This window comes from Nycticebus coucang, chromosome 12 (genome assembly GCF_027406575.1).
Source record: "Nycticebus coucang isolate mNycCou1 chromosome 12, mNycCou1.pri, whole genome shotgun sequence".
NCBI classification, from domain to species: Eukaryota; Metazoa; Chordata; class Mammalia; order Primates; family Lorisidae; genus Nycticebus; species Nycticebus coucang.
Genome location: NC_069791.1, coordinates 90,131,876 through 90,148,951, shown reverse-complemented (window position 1 = coordinate 90,148,951; position 17,076 = coordinate 90,131,876). Strand labels below are relative to the sequence as shown.

The window sequence follows — 17,076 nt, the reverse complement described above, 5'->3', positions numbered from 1 at the left end:
TTATTTTGTCATAAGGACATTTGCGCAAAATTTGTTTATTGTAGTTCAACTTACAATCACTAAGATAAGGATTGAAATCTTGATTGGGAAGGAATGGCACTAAGATACAGGATAGAAACTTTAGGACTCAAAAATCTCAAATCCCATTTGAAATTACCCACTTATTCCTATTAGAAAGTAGTATTTCTTGAACCCTAAACTAACTACAGGTATGGATGAGGCTGCTATGCTGTAACTTCTTGAGAATATCTTTTGGAGTGAAATTCCTCTAAAACTGAAGACCCGTGAATCAAAAACCATGAAATCTCCCATCTTAAACTCTCCCCCACAAATTTAAGTCAAAGTAGTGAGAAGAACACAGGTTAACCACGACACATACTCCCATTCAGAAAAGGAAAAGGAAGATGCACACAGAAGTCAACAGAAATTCTGAAATCCACCAGTTGTCACGTTGACAGTTCCTTGATTAGGACTGAAGAACAGAGAATTATTCTCCAAGACTCTAGTTTGGCTCCACCTCTGAGCTCTTAGCTCTGCCTTTTGAATCATCCTTCCTTTGCTATGAAACACGTCCCATGTCTGCAGCTGAGTTGTCTTTGCTTTTAGACTGCTTTCTACCTTAGAAGTTCGGCTGTCTAAAGGCCTCTTTTCATTCTGTCCTGCCTGTCCATTTAAGTATAATCTGGTGGCACTTCTCCCAGTACAACTTTGTATAAAAAATTTGGCTCATTTCAGCCACCAAAGCCATACCACAAATATATTTGAGAAAAATCTTTATTTTGGCTTCTGCTGAGGATCCTGACTCTAAGAAATAATGTTCATGGTTGTTAGAGTCTCTGTTGTTTGACTAAAAAGTTTTTTCAGGCTGTTTCTAAGGTCTTACAAAAAAGACTATTACTCATGATTTTTCCTTTGATTTTAGACCATATTTTTCTAATACTGATCTGTGTTTGATCTGTGATTAGAAGCCACTTCTTATTTTCAACATTATCTGTCATGTAAAGAAGTTAGTAATTCTCAAAACCAGTATCTGGTTTGTTTATTTTAATAATACTTTCTTCAGCTTCACTCTTTCCTCTCAACATTTACTACATTTTACTCTATGGCAACAAGAAAAAGCCAAGAAGTTCCTTCACCAATCTTAGATCCATTTTGCTTAACTCAATCAAGTAGTTTATTAGAGACATTTTCTATTTTCCACATTACTGCAAGTGATAATGTTGATAAATGTTTGGCCATTGTATAACATAGATCTTCTTTCATCCAGTTTTCAATAACAGTTCCTCACTTCTCTTTAAGCCTTCCATGGAAGACACCTCCAAGACCACTGATATTCTACTAACAGTCTATTATAGGTGCTTTAGGCTTTTACCAATGTCCTTCCCAAGGTTCTTCCAGCTTCCACTCAATTCCCAGTTTCACTCCTATTATTAAGTTTGTCTATTTTACAGTCTTTCTCCCATCAACTCAAAGTGCTAAATAAGCATTATTTTTTAGGCATTGTACTTCAGCAGAAATTTAACTAGTGACAGGTTAACAAGTTTTGAAAAGGAAAATACAGGAAATTATACCTTGTCTCTTCTCACACCACAAGACTATACAGGTGGAACCCAAATCCAATAAAAACATTCATCCTCGGGTGGCGCCTGTGGCTCAAGGATTAGGGTGCCAGTCCCATATGCCGGAGGTGGCGGGTTCAAACCCAGCCCCGGCCAAAAAAAGAAAAAACATTCATCCTCATACAAAGGCATGGAAATTAAAAAACCTTATGCTGAAAGATAGCTGGGTTCAGGAAGAGATAAAAGAGGAAATAGTTAGATTCCTCAAACATAACAACAATGAAGGGAGAGGGAAGGAAGAATGGGGTGGAGGGTCACAGTGTTTGGCACACCTCTTGTTGGGGGCAAAGCATTTATAAGAGGGACTTTGTCTGACAATTGCAATTAGTATAACCTGAATCTTTGTGCCCTCACTGAATCCCCTACAATAACAACAAAAGAAAATCAAAATAACAAAAAAAAACAAAATACAATTTTTTTTTCAGTTACACAGATATTTGCCTTTATTCACCATCAGTTTTTATTGGAAGTAAAATATGCCTTAATTTTGAATGGCATGGGATCAAATCCAAAATCTTCCATTTCAGTGTTGTGTTTCTTAAACTGTTTTCACCTCATTTTTATTAAAAATTTAATCAAAATCTTCTTACTAGGTTGTATACTACCCCTGTCTGCTCCAGGCAAGTAAATATTCATATATCATCTCTCCTTAAAGGTATCTTTTCTTAAATTTCAGGCTAGTTGATTGTCTGCAAACCTTACATATCTGATGGGCTCAAGAAAATCACAATTTTGTAGATTATTCAGCTTCTACTGGTTGCTAGAGTGGAAATGATACTCTTTCCAGCTTTTTACATCTTAATTAGAAGCAATGTTAGTCTACACATAAGAAACTTAAAATTGTTCTCCATGTGTAGATTTTCAGTTGGAAGTTCTCTAAATTAGTACAAAGACATTGACTGAAGAAGATTGTGCATTATAAGCTTCAAGATGATAATTGAAAAAAATCAGGAATGAATGAGTTTTCCCAGGGAATGTTTTGTATCTATAGTGAAATTCTATCTATCTAGTTATTTATTTATTTATTTCAGAATAAGAGTACACACATTTTGGTTACATAGTTTGCTTTGTACATTTTAAGTCACAATTATAAGTGTGCTCTTCACCCAGAAAGTGTGTGATATATCAGTATGATGTTTGGACACCATTCTCCCAAGTGAAGAATTGCAAGAATACTGTGAAAATCTAAAACTCATGTCTTCAGATATCTCTTTTTTCCTATTCAACATTTTCTTCTTGATTATGTTCCTAACAAGATTCATACTATATTTTTCTTCAAGAGATAGTTGATACAGATGCTTATTCTTGCAACATGATTGTGATAAAGTTAATATTTGTGGGATTTTCCCTACAGGTCTTCCGGGTGAACAGGGAGAACAAAACAGCTATAAAGGACTTGTCTTTGAATTTATATGAGGGGCAGATCACTGTTCTTCTAGGACATAATGGGGCAGGAAAATCCACTACTCTATCCATTCTCTCAGGTATTTCACTCTATTCAGAGGTTATTCTCTCATGGAAACGCTAGATAAAGCAATCAAACTTTTGTATTGTATTTGTATATCATCTTGGTATTTACAGTTTAGTGACTTGATTTCAGTGATATGCAGTTTAACAATCCACTTTATTTTTAAGTTTGCAAATAATTATCATGAAATTTAAAGTTAGTATTCCTTTTGAGGCGGAAAAAAATGAACATTGTATAATAATTTTAAAATCCACAAAGAAGACATAACAATTCTTAATAGTCAAAGGATAGCATCAAAATACTCAAAGTAAAAACTCATAGAATTGAAAAAAAAAGACACATTTGCAATTATATTTGTAGATTTTGATAGCACTCTCCCAGCAATTGATGTCACCAGTACTCAATAATCAATGAAGAGGGCCAGGCTCAGTGGCTCACGCCTGTGATCCCAACACTTGGGAGTCCAAAGAGGATGGCTTGCCTGAGCTCACAGATTTGAGACCATCCTGAGCCAGAGCGAGACCTCATCTCTAAAAATAGCTGGGTGTTGTGGCAGGCACCTGTCATCCTATTTATTTGAAAAGCTGAGGCAAGAGAATCACTTACGCCCAAGAGTTTGAGGTTGCTGTGAGCTGTGATGCAATGGCATTCTACTGGGGGCTACAAAGCAAGACTCTGTCTCAAAAAAAAAAAAAAATCAACGAAGATCTTGAAGAACTCAACATTAACCAATGTAATCCAAGTGACATTTACAAAAGACTCTACTCAACAAAGAATACATATTCTTTTAGCCCACCCATGAACTGTCACCAAAATATGTTATACTATACATTGGGCTATCCCCAGAGGAAGGGGAGAGAGCCAAGAAATTGAAGTTTTTCAGACAAAAAGTAAATAATACCATACCAAAACTCAGATTGGTTAAAAAAAAAAAAAACACCAGAAATGGTAAAATTGATGAAAATATAAGAAATATTATGTATGATATGTCTTTTTGCATCTGTTTATTTTCAACCTATTTGTATCTTTACCTATTTACCTCATGTAGACAGCACAGAATTGGGTCGCATTTTCTCTATTCAGTCTTATAATCTCTGATTTTTGTGTGGATTGATTAAAACATTCACATTTAATATTATTATTGATATAGTTGGGTTTATGTCTGACATTTTAACTTTTTATTTTCTATGACTCATGTCTCTTTTTGTTCCCTTATTTCTCCTTTCTTTCTTTTTCATTAAGTGTAACATTTTAATTCCTTTAATAGTTTTTTCACCTGTGTTTTGAGTTATTTCCAGAATAGTTTTTTGGCGTTTAAGACACCTTCACTCATCAGAATCTACATTTCAGATTTATACTAACTTAATTCCAATGAAACATTTAATCTGCCCCACATACACACACACAAATTTAGAGTGCCAGAAGGAAAGAAAAAAAGAAAAAATACCAGGAAAAACTCAGAGATTTTTTCCAGAAAAAGAAGTAATCCCTAAAAATGAGAGCTCCAAAGATATCTCCAAAAGAACTGAATTTATTTAAAGACAGCATGGGTAAGTTCAAAACTAAATACACTTTTAAAGAAATAATCTCCTACTAATTCAGATCAGCAAGGTAAATCATAGACTTGTTAGTTAACATAGAACTACAGAAGAATACAGGTCAGAGGAGCCCTCCTCAGCCAGAACAAACTTCAAAGATTTGCTTTAGAAACTATCCCTGATGAATTTAACTGAATCAAACTACTGAGTAATTTATGCCCTGTGAAATTGTTGAAAATTATAGAATTATCAGTTTGTAACAAGTGGACCATACTTCTGGGTGTAATATCACATAAGGCAGAAGCCTTAAAAGAGGAAAGAGAAAGAAATAGAAAGAGCAATGGTAAAAATGCTGTCATTCCAACTTGACTGTGCATATGCAAAAGGTGGCGTCCTTTGAGCAGTGACACCAAAGATTTCACACTGCAGGGGTAATAGAGTTCTCTAAACAGTCTACCCAAGTTACAAAACAAGTAAATGAGCAAATAACAATGAAACAGCTTCTATTGAAGATCAAGGTGAATAAATACTCAAAGTTACTATAAAGAATTGCTAAACTACATTATAAAATAACCAGTTTTAACAAAAGTTATAAAACATTAACAAAAAAAGAGAGTGTGGCCCAAATACTGGGGAAAAAATCAGGCACATTTTAAAAGGACATCAAAGTAACCTTTATAAAAATGTTCTGAGAACTAAAGGAATGCACAATTAAGTAGTAAAGAAAGGTATGAAGACAATATCTTATGAAATATAAAATGTTAACAAAAAGATAACACAAAAAAAGAACCAAATGGAAATTCTGGAGTAGGTACAATACCCAGGGTAAATTAATTCCGTAGTTGGTATAAACTGGAAGAAGGAGTCAGTGAACTTGAAGATGGATTGATAGAGCTTAGCACCTTAATAATAGGGAGAAAAAGAATGAAGTAAAATTAAGACAGCTTTAGAACAATGTGGGATGCCTTTAAGTGCCTCAATGTACATATAATATGAGTACCAGAAAAACAGGAAAAGAAGAAATAAGCATAAAGCATATTCTAAGAAATAATGGTTGCAAACTTTCCAAATTTACTGAAAACATTAATCTACACAGCCAAGAAGCTCTCAACAAATTACAAATAGGATAAATGTAAGGAGCTCTACATCCAGACTCACTATAGTAAAAATTCTGAAAAATGAAGAGAACATCTTGAAAACAAGAGAAAAATAACTCATCACATAAAATGGATTCTTGATAAATCTAAGAGCTAACTTATTGTCAGACACAGTGTAGGACATGTATCAATGGGTTGACATATATAAAGTACTGAAAGAAAAGACTTTCAGTGGCCAGATGCAGTAGCTTGCATGTGTAATCCCAATACTTTCAGAGGCTGAGGCAGGAGGATCACTTCAGTCTGGGCAACATAGCAAAATCCTGTCTCTTAAAAAAAAAATGTTTTAATTAGCCAGGGAAGGCGGTCCATGCCTCTAGTCCCAGCAACTGGGGAAGCTGAGACAGGATTATTTGAGCACAGGAGATTGAGGATGAAGTGAGCTATGATCATGCCACTGCACTTCAGCCCAGGTGACAAAGCAAGAACCCCAACTCAAAAAATAATAACAATGATGATTTTAAAAAAAGTGTCAACCAAGAGCCTCACTTCTCTATTTCAAAAATAAACATGAAATAAAAACATTCCCATTGGGCACCAGCCCCATATGACAGAGGTGGCGGGTTCGGACGGAACCTGGCCAAAAACAAAACAACAACAACAACAAAAAAACATTCCCATTCTCTCTGCATCCACACCAGCAACTGTTGCATTGGGACTTTGTGATGTGAAGCATTCTCACTGGAGTTAGCTAATTTTTCAGTGTGGTTTTGATTTGCATTTCCCTTATGATTAGAGCATTTTTTAATGTGTTCATTGGCCATTAGTCTATTTTCATTGGGAAAGTTTCTCTTCATGTCTCTTGCCCAATTCTTAATGGGGTTGTTTGATCTTTCCTTGTTGGCTTGCTTGAGTTCTTTGTAAATTCACATTATCAGTCCTTTATCATATGTGTAGCACATATTATCTCAAGGAACTGAAAAATATCTTCTTTCATTTTGTATATCTGTTTACCTTGTTGATTGTGTCCTTGGCTGTGTGGAAACATTTTAACTTGATCAGGTCCCATTTATTTTATTTATTTATTTATTTATTTATTTATTTATTTATTTATTTATTTATTTATTTGAGACAGGGTTTCACTATATTGCCCACAGTAGCGTTTTGTGGCATCACAGCTCACAGCAACCTCAAGCTCTTGGGCTAAAGCAATTTTCTTGCCTTAGCCTCCCAAGTAGCTGGGACTACAGGTGGCCCCACAATGCCCAGCTATGTTGTTGTTGTTGTTGTTGTTTTGTTCTTGTTGTTTGAACCCGTCAGCCCTGGTGTAGGTGGCCAGGCACCCTAACCACTGAGCTATGAGTGCCAAGCCATTTATTTATTTTTGTTATTGCTGTGATTGCCACCAGGGTCTTCTTCATAAATTCTTTCACTATACCAACATCTATAAGAGTTTTTACAACACTTTCTTCTAGAATTCTTACAGATTCTCACCTTAGATTTAAAGCTTGAGTTAATTTTTGTGGATGGTGAAAAGTGAAGATCTTGTTTCAATCTTCTGCATGTGGCTTTCCAATTTTCCCAGCACCATTTATTGAATAACTATTATTTTCCCCAGTGTATGATTTTGTGTGCTTTGTCAAATATCAAAGGAAATAAGAGGATGGTTTCTTACGTGGCTTCTCAGTTTTGATCCATATATCTATGTCTCTATTTTTATGGCAATACCATGCTCTTTTGGTGACTCCTGACTTGTAGTAGCCGGAAGTCTGGTAATGTGACACCTCCAAATTTATTCTTATTATATAAAATTTCATTGGCTATTCAGGTTTTATACTGATTCCACATGAAGGATAGAACAATTTTTTTCAAGATATAAAAAATATGCTTTGCTATTTTAATGGAAATTGCATTAAATCTGTATATCACTTTGAGTAGTACAGACATAACAATGTTGATTCTGCCAATCCATGAGCATGGTATATTCTTCCATCAGTTTAAGTCTTCTGGGATATCTTTTCTCAGTGTTTCATAGTTCTATCAATAAAGATCTTTCACCTCCTTTGTTAAATATCTTCCAAGGTATTTTGTTTTCTCTGATGCTACAGTGAAGGGTATTGTGCCTTTGATTTGATTCTCAGCTTGACTATTGTTGGCGTATATGAAAGCTATTGATTTGTGTACATTGATTTTGTAATCCGAAACACTGCTATATTTATTTACCAATTCAGGTATCTCTTGGCTGAGTCTGTGGGATTTTCAAGGTATACAATTCATATCATCAGTGAAAAACAATGCTTGGATCTCTTCTTTCCCCATATGAATATCCTTGATATCCTTCTCTTGTCTCATTGCTGTAGCTAGGACTTCCAGAACTATGTTGAATAGTAGTGGAAATAGTGGGCATATTTACCTGGTTCCAGTTGTAAGCATAAATGCTTTCACTTTTTCTCCATTTAATGTGATTTTGCCTGTGGGTTTCTCATGCATGGGTTCTGTTATTTTGAGAAATGTCCCATCTGTGCCAATTTTATCGAGTATTCTTATCAAAAAAGGGTGTTGAATTTTGTCAAATGCTTTTTCTGCATCTATTGAGAGGATTATATGGTCTTTGTTTTTGCTTCTTTTTATGTGGTGAAGTACATTTATAGATTTGTCCCTCAAGAACAAATGAAAAGAACCAATAATGGTAAAAAAGTAAATAAACTCTATGAATATATACTTTCCTTGTATTTCTCAGCTTCTTTAATAAATATAAAATTAATTAAGAATGTTATAACAATGTATTTGGGAGTTAGTAATATATTGTTATATATAGTTAGTTATATATATAGATAGAATATATATATATAACAATAGAGCATGGAGAGAATAGAGTCATATAATATAGTTCTTTGAATTGTTAGTATAAATCTGAAATGTAGAATCTGCTAAGTTAAGATTTTGGTACATGGTAAGCCCTAGAGTAAACACTAAGGAAATAACTCAGAAAAATGTAATGAAAAAATTAGCAAAGAAATTAAAATGTTATAGTAGGAAATATTCACTTAATGAAAAAGAAAGCAGTAAAGGACATATAAGGGAACAAAGAAAGGCATGAGACAAAAAAACAAAAAATATCCAATATAAACCCAACTATATCAATAATAATATTGTAATGTATTGGATGGAATGGATTAAATAATCTGTGCAAAAATCATAGATTATCAGGCTGGATAAGACCAAACTCTGTGCTGTCTACAGAAGACACACTGTATATACAAAGATACAAACAGGTTGAAAGTAAACGATAGAAGAAGATATATCATGAAAACAACTGCAAGAAAGCTGAGTGAGTATAGAAATATCAACTAAAATAGACTTTAAAGTGAAAAATCTTATTAAAGATAAGGGAGGATATGTTATAATAATAAAAGAGCCAACTTATCAGTTTAATATAAACACGTTTATTATAAACATATGTACCTAGCAACAGAGATTTAAAATTTGTGAAGCAAATACTGATAGAATTTATGCCTAAAATAGATAAATTCAAAAATTATAATTGGAATTTAATTTCTAATTATAATCCGTAATTTCCAATTATAATCCAGCTTTCGATAGGGACTAGAAATAATAAGCAGAATATCAAGTAAATAGAAGATTTAAACAAACTACACTGTGAAGAGACTTAACAGACACTCATAGACCACTTCTCCCAATAACAACAAAATGTTTACTCAACTACACACAGAATATTCTGCAGGATAGACCATACAGTAGGCCATAAAACAAGGCTCAATTAATTTAAAAGATTGAAATCACACAAAATATAGTATCTAATCATAAAATTAGAAATTTTACAAAGAAATTTGGAATTCACAAATTTGTGAAAATTGAACAACAAACCCTTAAATAACAATGGATAAAGAAGAAATCACAAAGGAAATTAAGAAACACTTTGAAATAAATGAAAATGAATACACAACATATCAAAACTTACAAGATGCAGTGATTAGAGGGAAGTTTATAGTTGTAAATGCCTACATTAAAAAGAAAATTTTCAGGGGTATCACCTGTGGAGCTAAGAAGTAGGTCACCAGCCCCATATACCAGAGGTGGCAGGTTCAAACCTGGCCCCAGCCAAAAACTGCAAAAAAAAAAAAAAGAAAGAAAGAAAATTTTCAAACTATGTGACCTACCTTGAGAAACTTTAAAAAATGTAAACCCAAGGCAATTAGAAGGAAAAAAATAAAAATTGGAATGGAAATTAATGAAATAGAGAATATTAAAAACATTAGAGAAAATTAATGAAGCCTAAAATCAGTTATTTGAATGAATAATAAAATTGGTGAAGCTTTAGCTAGACTGGCCAACAGAAAAGAGAAGATTTAAATTATTAACATCATGAAAGGAAGGCCTATGATAGCAGCAAGGAGTCACAGGCGTTAATGGTCAAACAGTCTCATTTTAAGTCAATAAAAATTGGCATAATTTATTAAAAATAAAAACTCTAAAATATATGTGAAAATAAATGGAAGTGAAGGACAACAAGGGCAATTTGGGACATATGGGTACTGTTGTAATCATATACATCTCTGAACACATTTATCCTGTTAGTAGTGTTTGTATAAAATAGGAATAATTAGTTATTCCTATTTACCAAGTTTAAAATGATATTTTCTCTATTAAACATAACCAATTATCATAGCTAAGGATAGATGATTTGTAAGTATTTTTAAATTGTTCTGAGTCACTGTGTATCTCCTCCAACCAGAATTTAAATTCTTCAAGCATAGCAGTTTTATTATCTGGATATTCAGGTTTTAAAATGTTCTACCACAGCATATAGCAGTGCAAAGTTTACAATATAATTTGTAGATGTCAAATGGCCAGTGACATTGCTGGAATATTCCAATACAACACTAGTTTGTATTTTATTACTCAAGTAATTTGCACTCACTCATAATCATTGAAAATTAAAACATAGAGTTAAACAAACAGAAAAATATAAAATAAATTATTTCTAATTTTTTTCCTCAAAAATAATCCGTATTTTGTAGAATTGTGATCTGTGTGAGATACTGCTAATGGTAAGGCCTAATCCATATGTAAATTTCAAACTTGCAGGGCTATTGAACAATTTGTTGTCATGTTCTCTCTCAGAAGTCAAGTTTCTGTTCTGTCTTTTACTTGATTTTAGGTCTCTACCCTCCCACCAGTGGAAAGGTCTATATTAATGGATACAACATCTCAAGGCAGATGGTCCAGATTAGAAAATCCTTGGGTTTGTGCCCCCAGCATGACCTGTTGTTTAATTACATGACAGTATCAGAGCACCTGTATTTCTATGGTGTGGTGAGCCAAAGATATTTTCCTTTTTCCACTATATCCATGTTCTTCAAGTAGATTGCTATCAATATCCTTATCCTTTTAAAGATCACATTTTTATTTTCATTAATTCATATTTAAAAATAAAGAGTAGCAAAGGAAATAAGCTACTACATGGGGAAGTGTACAAAAAAGGGCTATTATACACCAATGTTAAGGTAGAAGCAATCCAATAAAAGTTCTTTGTTATACTTACAAAATTTTTTCATTTTGGTTCAGGGTTTCCTACTTTTTTCCCATCTCCTTTACCCCAAAAATGGAAAAATAAAGAGAAAAATTTGGTAATGTAAAAAAAAAGAACTGCTGTGAAATATTTCTAGGACTAAAATAGGAAGCAACATGTGAGCTCTGTCTCTTCTTTTCAGATAAAAGGAATACATCCAAAGACAATTCCTATGGAAATCAACAACATGCTGACTGCTTTCAAACTGCTAGAAAAATGTAATGCATTATCAAAGTCACTGAGTGGAGGAATGAAGCGCAAACTCTCCGTCATTATAGCACTTATAGGAGGCTCCAAGGTAAAATCAGTAAACAAAGGAAAGGAAGGAAGGGATGGAAGAAAAATATGGATTCGCTTGCACAGTGCAGCTAGTTGAAAAGAATCAGCTAACACAAATTTGAGAGCTTCTTTGGATGTAACAGTCGAAAAGGAATCTCCTAAATGAAAATCAAATGGGATTCACATTATCAACCTTGTTGATATAACATGGCCACTAGTTTGGAATTATTACAGCATTCCTAATTGAGTTTTTATTTAAACTTATTTTAGCTTAGTTGAACAAGTGAAAACTTGTAAGACAAGAGGGACATTAGGACATAGTATTTAACCATTTTCATAGAATTATTCTTCTCGTTTTTAGGTAGTAATACTTGATGAGCCAACGTCCGGCATGGACCCAGCCTCAAGGAGGGTCACCTGGGATCTCCTTCAGCAATATAAAAAGGATCGTACTATCTTACTGACCACCCACCATATGGATGAAGCTGACATCCTTGGTGACCGCATAGCCATCATGGTCAGGGGATCCCTGCGGTGCTGTGGTTCTTCAGTTTTCCTGAAAAAATTATATGGTCTGTCTCCTTTTGCTTATTCTTTTTTTTTTTTCTTTTTCTTTTTTTTTTTTTTTTTTGTAGAGACAGAGTCTCACTTTATGGCCCTCGTAGAGTGCCGTGGCCTCACACAGCTCACAGCAACCTCCAACTCCTGGGCTTAAGCGATTCTCTTGCCTCAGCCTCCCAAGTAGCTGGGACTACAGGCGCCCGCCACAACGCCCGGCTATTTTTTGGTTGCAGTTTGGCTGGGGCCGGGTTTGAACCTGCCACCCTCAGTATATGGGGCCGGCGCCCTACCGACTGAGCCACAGGCGCCGCCCTCCTTTTGCTTATTCTTAGGATAATGATTTCTTAATAATATTCTTCTAATGTAAATGTTATTGTTTTCTGTTAACCTACAGAAAAATTCAGTGATTCCCTCTTTTATATTAATTAGGAGTCAACTATGAGACCTTTGAAATAATACTCATATTTTCTTGAAAATTCAAAGTTATTTTGCACTTAAATGTTCAATTATCCAAAATTCATGTTCCTTTCTTTCATATGACTTCTATTTAAATTTAAATGTGTTTTAATGTATCAGTGCCTTCAAAATAATGACAGAGAGAGAAAAGTGGATAGATGATGGATGAGCAGACTGGTGGATTAAAGATTATAGGGGAAGTATAGGAAACTGGATATCTCTGCTTCTATTTTTTGTTCAACCAGAATTAAATTGCTTTTATAAGAGCAGAATAATTTATTGCAATCCAAAGAATGTTTCTGAACATTAGAATATCAAATATGAAAAAAAAAAGAATATCAAATATGTTCTAATAGCTTCCTTACATTTGTTAGGTCATTTTTTTTTTTTTTAATTTCAGGTTAACGTGAGAATACAATCAAGTCACAATATTTGAATTTGTTAGGGAGAGTACCTCTTGTAGTTGTGTGTGAGATACAAAGATGTGCCATGCATGCCTACATTGTGCCCAGTCAGTGGGAGCACCCCAAATCCCTCCACCTCATCCCACCCTCCCCCAACTTGAATGGAAATGAGTTTTTCTCCTGTATGTACATGAATTAGATTGCCTACTGGCTTCATATTAGTATTGAGTACATTGGATATTTGCTTTTCCATTCTTATAATACTTTTAATGAGAAGAATGTGTTTCCACTCCATCTGGGTTAATACAAAAGGTGTGAAGTCACTGTCTTTTATGGCTAAATAATATTCCATGGTATACATATACCACAGTTTGTTAATCCATTCCTGAGTTGATGGGCATTTAGGTTGTTTCCACATTTGGGCAGTTGTAAATTGAGCTGCAATAATGAATCCAGTGTATATGTCCTTATGATAAAATGATTATTTTTCTTTTGAGTAGATGCCTAGTAGTGAGATCATGGGGTCAAAGAGGAGATCTAATTTGACCCCAAATTAGAGCTACGATTTTTCATACTTCTTTCCAAAGAGGCTGTATTAGTTTGCAGTCCCAACAACAGTGTAAAAGCATCCCCCACTCTCCACATCCACGCCAGAATTTGAAACTTTGGGACTTTGTGATGTGGGCTAATCTTACTGGAGTTAGATGGTATCTCAGGGTGCTTTTGATTTGCATTTCTCTTATGATTAGGTACAATGAGCATTTTTTCATGTTTGTTAGCCATTTGTCTGTCTTCCTCAGAGAAGATTCTGTTCGTGTCTCTTGTCCTGTAGTAAATGGGATTGTTAGCTCCTTTTCTGTTGATTAATTTGAGCTCTGTATAGATCCTAGTTATCAAGCCTTTGTCAGATTTGCAATATGCAAATATATTTTCCCATTCTGAAGGTTGTCTATTTGCTTTGATTGTTGTATCCTTAGCTGCACAGAAGCTTTTCACTTTAATTAAGTCTCACTTGTTTATTTTAGTTGTTGTTGCAGTTGCCACAGAGGTCTTCATAAAATCTTTCCCCAGGCCAACATTTTTAAGACTTTTTCATACACTTTCTTCGAGGATCTTTATCATTTCATGCCTTAGATTTAAATCTAAATCTTTTATCCATCTTGAATCAATTTTTGTAAGTGGTTAAAGGTGTGGGTCCTGTTGAGTTTTTTACATGTAGTTATCTTGTTCTCCAAGTACCCTTCATTGAATAGGGATTCTTTTCCCCAGTATATGCTCTTATTTGGCTTATCAAATATCTGATGGCTATAGGAGATTAGTTTCATTTCCTGGTTTTTCTATTCAGTTCCAAATGTCACTATCTCTATTTTTGTGCCAATAGCATGCTGGTTTGATCATTGTGGACTTGCAATACAGCCTAAAGTCTGGTATAGTGATGCCTCCAGCTTTGGTTTGTTTTTTCATTTTGTTTGTTTGATAATTTTTTTTAATTAAATCATAACTTTATACATTGATATGATCATGGGGCATCATACACTCGCTTCATAGACCATTTGACACATTTTTATCACAGTGGTTAACATAGCTTTTCCGGCGTTATCTCAGTTACTGTGCCAAAACCTTTACATTCTACATCTACCAAGTTTCGCAAATACCCCTGTAAGATGCACCACAGGTGTGATCCCACCGATCCCCCTCCCTCTACCCACCCCCCCTTTCCCACTTCCCCCTATTGTTAAGTTGTAACTGGGTTATAGCTTTCATGTGAGAGCCCCAAATTAGTTTCATAACTGTGTACATTGATGCATTTCTGGTGTTCAAGGTACTGATTTGCTTACATTGAACTGATTAACACAACCATCACATTATACTTTTGTCTTAATGGTTTTGAAAGGTATCATTGCATCATGCATATTAGGTGAGGTCCCCCCAAATACCCTTCCTCTTTCTGTCTCCTCCCCTCTCTCTTCTCTTCCCTTCTACTTTCTGGACTACACTATGTTTTGCCATTTGTATGCATGTAGAGGTGATTATATATTGATTTCATAGTAGTATTGAGTACATTGAACTTTTTTCTACATTCTTGAGTTACTTTACTAAGAAGAATATGCTCCAGCTCCATCCAGGTAATCAGAAAAGATGTGAATTCTCAATCTTTATTATTGCTGCATAGCATTCTATGGTGTACATATACCACAATTTGTTAATCCATTCCTGGGTCAATGGGCACTAGGGCTGTTTCCATGTCTTGGCTATTATGAATTGGATTGCAATAAACATTCTGGTGTAAGTATCTTTGTTGTGAAATGATTTTTTATCATCTTGGTAAATATCTAATAGAGGAATTATAGGATCAAATGGTAGGTCTACTTTTAGTTCCTTGAGTATTCTCCAAATTTCTTTCCAAGAAAAGTCATATTAGCTTGCATTCCCACCAGCAGTGTAGAAGTGTTCCCTTCTCTCTGCATTCATGCCAACATCTGTAGTTTGGGGATTTTGTTATGTGGGCTACTCTTACTGGAGTTGGATGATATCTCAAAGTGGTTTTGATTTGCATTTCTCTGATGGCTAAAGATGGTGAGCATTTTTTTCACGTGTTTGTAGGCCATGCACCTATCTTCCTCAGATAAGTTTCTGTTCAAGTCTCTTGCCCACATACAAATGGGGTTATTTGTTCTTTTCTTATTGATTAGTTTGAGTTCTCTGTGAATTGTAGTTATCAGACCTTTGTTGGAAGCATAACCTGCAAAAATGTTCTCCCATTCTGAAGGTTGTCTGTTTGCTTTATTTACTGTGCTCTTGGCTGTGCAAAATCTTTTTAATTTAATCAGATCCTGGTAATGTATTTTTGGTGTTGCTTCAACTGGCTGGGGGGTCCTCCTCATAAAATATTCTTCCAGGCCAATTTCTTCAAGTGTTTTCCCTGCCCTCTCTTCTAGTATTTTTATAGGTTAATATCTTAAGTTTAAATCTTTTATCCAGTGAGAATCAATTTTTGTTAGTGGCAAAAGGTGGGAGTCCAGTTTCAGTCTTCTACAGGTCACCAGCCAGTTCACCTAGCACCATTTTTTAAATAGTCTTTCACCCATGGAATGTTTTTGATAGGCTTATCAAAGATCAGATAACAATAAGTAGCTGGGTTCATCTCTTGGTTCTCCATTCTGTTCCATAAATCTACTTCCCTGTTATTGTGCCAGTACCATGATGTTTTGATCACTGTAGATTTATAGTATAGCGTGAAGTCTTGTAATGTGATACCTCCTGATTTGTTTTTATTTCTGAGTAATATTTTGGCTATTTCAGATTTTTTTTTTATTCCATACAAAAATGAAGCACTATTTTTCCAGGTCTTTAAAGTATGACAGTGGTATTCTAATGGGGATTGCTTTAAATCTATAGATTGCTTTGGTTAGTATGGACATTTTAACAATGTTGATTCTACACAGCCATGAGCATGGTATTTTTTTTCATTTGTTAACATCTTCAGCTATTTCATTTTCTTATAGTTTCATAATTGTCTGTATAGAGATCTTTCGCATCCTTTGTTAGGTACATTCTCAGATATTTCCCATCTTCTTTAGCACTACTGCAGAAGAAATAGAATCCTTGCTTGACTATTGTTGATATATATAAAAGCTACTGATTTATAAGATTTGTTTTGTATCCTGAGATGCTGCTGTATTCCTTGATCACTTCTAAGAGTTTTGTAGTTGAGTCCCCAGGATTTTTCAGGTATATGATTATGTCATCTATGAAGAGTGAGTATTTGATCTCCTCTGACCCTATTTCAATACCCTTGGTCACCTTCTCTTGCCTGATTGTGATGTCTAAGACTTTCATTACTATGTTGAATAGCAGTGGAGGCAATGGGCATCCTTGTCTAGTTCCTGATCTGAGTGAAAATGTTTTCAATTTTACTCCATTCAATATGATACTGCCTGTAGGTTTTCTGTAGATGGCCTCTATCAGTTTAATGAGTGTCCCTTCTATGCCCATTTTCTTGAGTGTTCTGATCATGAAAGGATACTGGATATTCTCAAAAGCTTTTTCTGCATCAATTG

The 17,076-nt window shown here is 34.5% G+C and overlaps 1 protein-coding gene across 1 annotated transcript in view; it reads left to right on the top strand.

The window, feature by feature from the left end:
* LOC128562024 (phospholipid-transporting ATPase ABCA3-like) overlaps nucleotides 1-17,076 on the top strand; it is a 222,445-nt gene that overhangs the window by 79,430 nt on the left and 125,939 nt on the right. The window contains exons 11-14 of the mRNA XM_053556640.1: nucleotides 2,974-3,103; nucleotides 10,905-11,059; nucleotides 11,458-11,613; nucleotides 11,956-12,166. Coding sequence (XP_053412615.1) covers nucleotides 2,974-3,103; nucleotides 10,905-11,059; nucleotides 11,458-11,613; nucleotides 11,956-12,166 — 652 coding nt within the window. The remainder of the gene's footprint in view (nucleotides 1-2,973; nucleotides 3,104-10,904; nucleotides 11,060-11,457; nucleotides 11,614-11,955; nucleotides 12,167-17,076) is intronic.